Source organism: Prunus dulcis, chromosome 3 (genome assembly GCF_902201215.1).
Source record: "Prunus dulcis chromosome 3, ALMONDv2, whole genome shotgun sequence".
Classification (NCBI taxonomy): domain Eukaryota; kingdom Viridiplantae; phylum Streptophyta; class Magnoliopsida; order Rosales; family Rosaceae; genus Prunus; species Prunus dulcis.
Window position 1 is genome coordinate 16,232,892 of NC_047652.1, and position 6,208 is coordinate 16,239,099.

The 6,208-nt window shown below is 41.2% G+C and overlaps 3 protein-coding genes across 4 annotated transcripts in view; 1 reads left to right on the forward strand and 2 right to left on the reverse strand.

The window, feature by feature from the left end:
• Positions 1–294: 294 nt before the first annotated feature.
• LOC117621268 (pentatricopeptide repeat-containing protein At2g42920, chloroplastic) lies at positions 295–2,016 on the forward strand. The gene has a single exon (XM_034351643.1). The coding sequence runs from the start codon at positions 353–355 to the stop codon at positions 1,952–1,954; it is 1,602 nt and encodes a 533-aa protein (XP_034207534.1). The 5' UTR covers positions 295–352; the 3' UTR covers positions 1,955–2,016.
• A 213-nt stretch (positions 2,017–2,229) lies between these two features.
• Positions 2,230–3,457, reverse strand: LOC117621269 (AT-hook motif nuclear-localized protein 16). Its single transcript, XM_034351645.1, has one exon. It carries the CDS (start codon positions 3,130–3,132, stop codon positions 2,332–2,334), a length of 801 nt encoding a protein of 266 aa, XP_034207536.1. The 5' UTR covers positions 3,133–3,457; the 3' UTR covers positions 2,230–2,331.
• Positions 3,458–3,590: 133 nt separating this feature from the next.
• The window catches only part of LOC117621267, a 6,791-nt gene continuing 4,173 nt past the window's right edge, over positions 3,591–6,208 (reverse strand). For both annotated transcript variants that reach the window (XM_034351641.1, XM_034351642.1), the window contains 4 exons: positions 5,933–6,208; positions 5,130–5,258; positions 4,524–4,955; positions 3,591–4,109 (listed from right to left, as the gene is read on the reverse strand). In XM_034351641.1, coding sequence (XP_034207532.1) covers positions 3,840–4,109; positions 4,524–4,955; positions 5,130–5,258; positions 5,933–6,208 — 1,107 coding nt within the window. In that variant the 3' untranslated portion in view covers positions 3,591–3,839. The remainder of the gene's footprint in view (positions 4,110–4,523; positions 4,956–5,129; positions 5,259–5,932) is intronic.

Here is a 6,208-nt window from a genome sequence, read left to right on the forward strand (position 1 = left end):
ATTGATAAACAAATGGGTCATAAGTTCCACTTGTCAGAGATACATACATATTCCAAGTACGTATGGTAATTATAGTTTCATTGTTAGTTGAAAAAAAAAAAAGAAAAAAAAAAGGGAGAAAAATAGAGAGAGTATATAGGCCCATAACTATAGTTTCTTACAATTAAATTTCCATGGTGGAAATTTGGGCTGTGACCCATAACTTACCAAGCCTCATGTTCACTACAAGAACTCCCTACAAAATCCAATCCCCTGCTGCCCTGTTCCACTCTTTGCTACTTTATATCCCTCACAAGAGGATTAGATAGAAGAACTCAGAAAGAAACAGAAAACAAGAGCCACAAGAAAGAAAATGACACCATGTTGTTGCTCTTTCACTTCTTCAACCTCTATCTCCAAATTCATCTCAGAGAGACCACACCTCTCCATGCTTGAAAAACTATGTACCAACATGAAAGACCTCCAAAAGATCCATGCCCACCTCATCAAAACTGGCCTTGTCAGTGACACTGTTGCCGCTAGCAGGGTCTTGGCCTTCTGTGCCTCCCCAGCTGGAAACATCAACTATGCTTACATGGTTTTCAGAAACATCCAGAATCCAAACCTCTTCATTTGGAACACAATCATCAGAGGCTCCTCTGAAGGCCCAAGCCCAGAAATTGCAGTCTCTCTTTTCATTGATATGTTGGTCACTTCAGCAATTGAGCCACATAGATTGACTTACCCTTCAGTCTTTAAGGCTTATGCTCTACTTGGTCTAGCCCAAGATGGAGCTCAGCTTCATGGAAGAATTCTAAAATTGGGTCTTGAAAGTGATCAGTTTATAAGAAACACCATCATACACATGTATGCAAATTGTGGGTTTTTGAGTGAAGCAAGAAGACTGTTTGATGAAGACTTGGAATGTGACACTGTTGCATGGAATTCTATGATAATGGGGCTTTCCAAATGGGGTGAAGTCAGTGAAGCTAAAAGGCTGTTTGATAAGTTTTCTTTGAGGAACTCAGTTTCTTGGAACTCTATGATTAGTGGGTTTGTTAGGAATGGGAAGTATACGGAGGCATTGAAACTTTTTAGTGAAATGCAGAAGGAGAGGGTTAAGCCTAGTGAGTTTACAATGGTGAGCCTGTTGAATGCTTCAGCTCAGTTAGGAGCAATTGGACAAGGGGAGTGGATTCATGAATATATAAAGAAAAATGGTGTTGAAATGAATGTCATTGTTATCACAGCAATTATAAACATGTACTGCAAGTGTGGAAGCATCGAAAAAGCTATTCGTGTGTTTGAGGCAGGCCCGAGAAAAGGGTTGTCCTGTTGGAACTCCACCATCATGGGGCTAGCCATTAATGGTTGTGAGGAAGAAGCAATTGAGCTATTCTCAAGGCTTGAATCTTCGAATTTTATACCGGACGGTGTCAGTTTTCTTGGTGTCCTAACCGCGTGCAACCACTCAGGAATGGTGGATAAAGCAAGGGATTATTTCTCAATAATGAGAGGGACATATAAGATTGAACCTTCAATAAAACACTACAGTTGCATGGTTGATGTGTTAGGCCGAGCTGGACTTCTTGAAGTAGCAGAGGAGCTTATACATAGTATGCCAATTAAAGCAGATGCCATTATTTGGGGGTCTTTGCTCTCATCTTGTAGGAAGCATAGAAACATTGAGATGGCTAAAAGGGCAGCAAATCGTGTGATTGAATTGGATCCAAGTGACAGCTGCGGTTATGTGCTTATGTCAAATGTTTATGCTGCCTCTAGTCAATTTCAGGAAGCAATGAAGGAAAGGCTTTCCATGAAGCAGCAGAAGATAGAGAAAGAACCGGGATGTAGTTTGATCGAAGTGGATGGGGAGGTTCATGAGTTTATAGCTGGTGGAAGGCTCCATCACAAAGCCCCAGAGATTTATTCTTTGTTGAATGAGTTGGGATTCATGTTATCAGAAATGGCATAGGTTATGATAATTTTGTTTCCAATGACCCATGATATATATCCCTGCACAAACTTTAGTTCTTCTCTTTTCTGTTTTGTTGAAGGTCTTTCAAAAATTTAATAGGTCATTTACATACCAACCCTTTTCAGTGGGAAAGCATGCAAGTGATTTTCTGTGGTTTTGAACAGAGGTGAAGTAGCCCAATTGTATTTTAAATAGGTGCTGTTGCACTTGTTACATGATTATATACTTAATGATACATTAACAGAAAAACAAGCAGAAACAAAGGCATTTGAAATTGTTTCAGTAAAGCTTAATGCTACAGTGAAGGCAATAACAGTACATCTGAAGAACATTAATGCCACAGATCAATAGAGGCATGCATTGCTGCAACCATGTTAAGTTTTTGACATGGTCCGGCCTGATGCCCAGGAGTACACCTCAGGAGGCACATTGCCATTAGTGAGCAGGTTCGGTGGAAGTCCATATAAATCTGAAATATCCAGGTGGTGGTGACGGCCATTTTGGTATTGTTGGTTTTGCAAAGCTGCAGCAACTTCATCTTCATCCAGTGGCAGACGATCAAAAGTAGCATTCATGAACGATGCAGCCATGATCACAACAGGCCCTGAAGCAATGAGTGCACCAACCACACTCCCACCCACAACCTGCCCCTGAGCCCCTGCTAGATAGATGGTCAGGCCTGTGATCCCAGGAGGGGCTGGAGGGGGCAAGATTGACCCGAGCAACGAGAGAATTTCAAACCGGCCATGGAGGGTCACAATTGCTCCAGAGGAAGCTGGTTGTCGCAATGTGACATTGGTCACACAGCCACTTCCACTTAGTATGCAAATGCCCCTTTGCTTCCTCCTTGCAAAGTTGGTTAGGCTTTCACTCACATCACAGCCTGAACTGACTTCCATAGCATGAGCACGAAGTGCATTAGCGCTGTCACGGGTGACTATGATGGGCGGTTTTGGCTTGTTTTTGGAACCAGCCGGCCTGCCACGTGGCCTCCGGATACTCTCCCCCTCAGCTGCTGCAGAAATTGGTGGCACTGCCTTTGGTAACTTGGGTGCCATAAGTATTGCATCAATGCCAGGCCTGTGGTGGCTGTTACTTTTATCAGCGTCTTGGCTCCGATCAATTGCAGTTTTGGACACAACAGAAGGCACTGGTAGATCTGCACCTCCTGCCATTAGTGTTGGAGCTCACTCTTTTGCAATCACCAGAGATTCACCATGAGCTATGTTCAGGAAGTGGGGTTAAATAGCAACATTTCTACCAATAGTTTTATCAAGCAAACCACAAAGAATGATCCAGAATTAGGAGATGTTTAAGTGATACTCCACCAACCTCAAAATTTATCACTAGTTTTATCAAAACCAACATCATCACTCCTCTCACTGCCTACCTCCCAACTGACTTTTTCATGTCAATTGCCTTCCCCAACAGTAATATATACCCATGTTACATGTATTATACTTAAATCATTCACAAACCAGACAACTCAGTTACTTTAAGCTTAAGCTACCGACCTCAACTCTTTTATTTTAGCTGATAAACCATGTTAATTAAGGTCATTTAATGCGCATTTCCTGCCTTAAAAATATCTATTCAGAGAAAACGGTTAAGCAAAGAATGAGACCACTTTCACTAGGGCAACCAAAATTTGCAAGCTATCCCATTGAAAATAAAAAACATGCCCCAACACAGTTTCGTAAGATACAATATTGAGGCATAAGGCACAAAACAATAACTTCTCAGTTTAGAGTATGTACAATTGGACTGCCAAACAGAACCACCATAGATTCTGAGCTATAGTAACACCCTAATTTGACAACTCCAAACTCACTACAAGTCCCATGGGAAAGAAACTAAAAAATGAGAAGGGGAAAATTTTTCGTTAGTAGGTCCGCTGCCAAATCTGGTGCAACTGCTGAGGTGAAAGGTCTTGAATCCCAGCTAAGCTTAAATCATTGACACTTGGCCGGTGATGTTCTTGTGTTATGCCCATTTGGGATGGATAGAAATCGGGGTATCCCGGGGATCCATAATGCTGCAACTGTGAGGGCATCTGTCCAGCCTGCCCTTGTCGATATCCTGCATTCTGTTGATTCTGACGAAGTAAGGTGTTATATACACTGTCTGGAACGGAAGACAATGTTCTTGAACTCTGCAAAACACAGCAAAAAGGAACCTTAAAGTAGATAACTAACAATCAAGCATAAAAATCTAAGACCAAGCCAGTGGAGATCAAATCAGAAAGTCATGGGGAACTACTGCTCTGAAGCACACAACAAACAAGCAGCTGCACAAACCAAAGTTGCGCAAAAATACACTTCTATGCTTCAAGAAAGGAAGGTTTCCATATGCATAGGAAGCCAATAATCACATTTTATATGCCAACTATTTGTTCCATAATAGTGGCATGCCATCCCACAAACTATATAACAAATCCTTAAACAGCACCACCATTATAAAGACACAAACATGTCAGATAAAAGATGGGATGAACTCCATTTACTGATTTTACGGTAAACACAAACAGAACTTCTACAAAACATAGTATCAAAATGCTCATCTCTACCTGATGAAGAGGGGTTAAATGGCTTCCATCTTTGTACCGAGCGCGCAAAGCATCATCATAGTCACTCACGCTGATGGGAGCAGCAGATGCATTTTGCAAGAAACTCCCATGAACGTTATTAGAGGCCCCAAAATTTCCATGACCACCAACAGCAGCAGCAGATGGTGGCAATCTGCTTACTGAGGCTCCACTTCTGTACTGCGGAAAGTTGTAATCCATGCCAGCCACGGACTGCTGGAATGCACTACCACCTAGATATGCTTGCTGCAAAGTTGATGGTGCAGGGGAGTAGCTCTGAGTCATGGAAGGGTAGCCCATTATATTCGCTAACTGTTCATAAGAAAGGGCAGGTTGCGAGTATGAACGGGATGTTAGGTGCTGAGGAAGTACAGAAGATGCCTCAGACAAAGGTATGGAGCCTGGTCTCAGAGCCTGTATGATTGTAATGCCATGGATATCAACAAGCATTTTATTCAATTTAGTCAATTTGAAAAGAAATATGTGTGTGTATTGAATGTAGGCCTCAAATTCATGATCAGCGGTTTAATCCACTGCAAGAGACAGATAACATGAGTGTGATGCACAAAAAGGTCACCCATCCCTTACCTCTGACACGGAAATAGTTGGATTGTTTACGGATGAAATTGCACTGCTGTGTCTTGAAGGCACTGATGGTGTCACCAACAACTGCGAGTATGACTCCAAAAGATCACTTTGCATAGAATCCGAATATGCCTGTGGAAAGTTTTTTTTTTTTTTAGAGAGAGAGAGAGAGAGAGAGAGAGAGAGAGAGAGAGAGAGAATACAAGGAAATCAGACCACATGCATAATTAAAATATTCAAAGACTGAAGAAAATTAGATGGCAACTTTGGGAGACACCAATGCAGAAAGCAAGAGAGAGATCCAAAACTAGATGATGCGACGTGATGGATATAGAACAGATCTTTGATTACTTAAAACACCAGAATTTCCCTTTCTTAAGAACCTACAAAGATTCAACTGCAGATTCAAGAATGGGCAAATCAGCAGTTAGAAGAACTAGGGATTACTACACCAACAGATTGTAGATGTGCATAATTTCAAATATGATTTTCTTCCATCTGTACACACATGAAAATTCTTAGGAAAACCCCATTACAATGACAAGTATAATAAACCCATATACCAACTCCATGAACATCAAATGATTGAAGATAATGTACAAATCATGGTTCAATTAGGATCATCATTTAGCTACAATATAATGTAATTGCGTGGCACTTAGATAAGTCGTTCCAATGCACACAAGCAACTACTGATTAAATTCAGTCAACAAATGAGAACCCTTTCCTTAATTCAGCAGCAAACATATATTCCTTATGAGTTGTGAAAACCACAGAATACAGAAAGTTAAGAAATATAACTCTACCATATCGTTTTGACGAGGAGGAATATTTCTGAATTTGGGATCTGCTCTAGCAAAAGACGATCCAGAACTTGCTCTTTGGATGTTCTCAGAATCAAAATCACGTAGAGATGAGGCGCAGATGTCTTTATGTCCAAGGGTAGGTTCAAGGATATCATGTTTTATCAGCTCTGGCTGAGGCAAGTCATAACATTTAGCATCTATGGTTGCCCTTCCTGTATCATATAAGGATCCAAGAAGTTCGTCATGATTGTACCCTGAATTGAAAGACTCATGCCT

Bases quoted from the DNA above. Each gene is read 5' to 3' on its own strand.
- LOC117621268 (XM_034351643.1), top strand. From the start codon at position 353: ATGACACCATGTTGTTGCTCTTTCACTTCTTCAACCTCTATCTCCAAA.
- LOC117621269 (XM_034351645.1), bottom strand. From the start codon at position 3,132: ATGGCAGGAGGTGCAGATCTACCAGTGCCTTCTGTTGTGTCCAAAACT.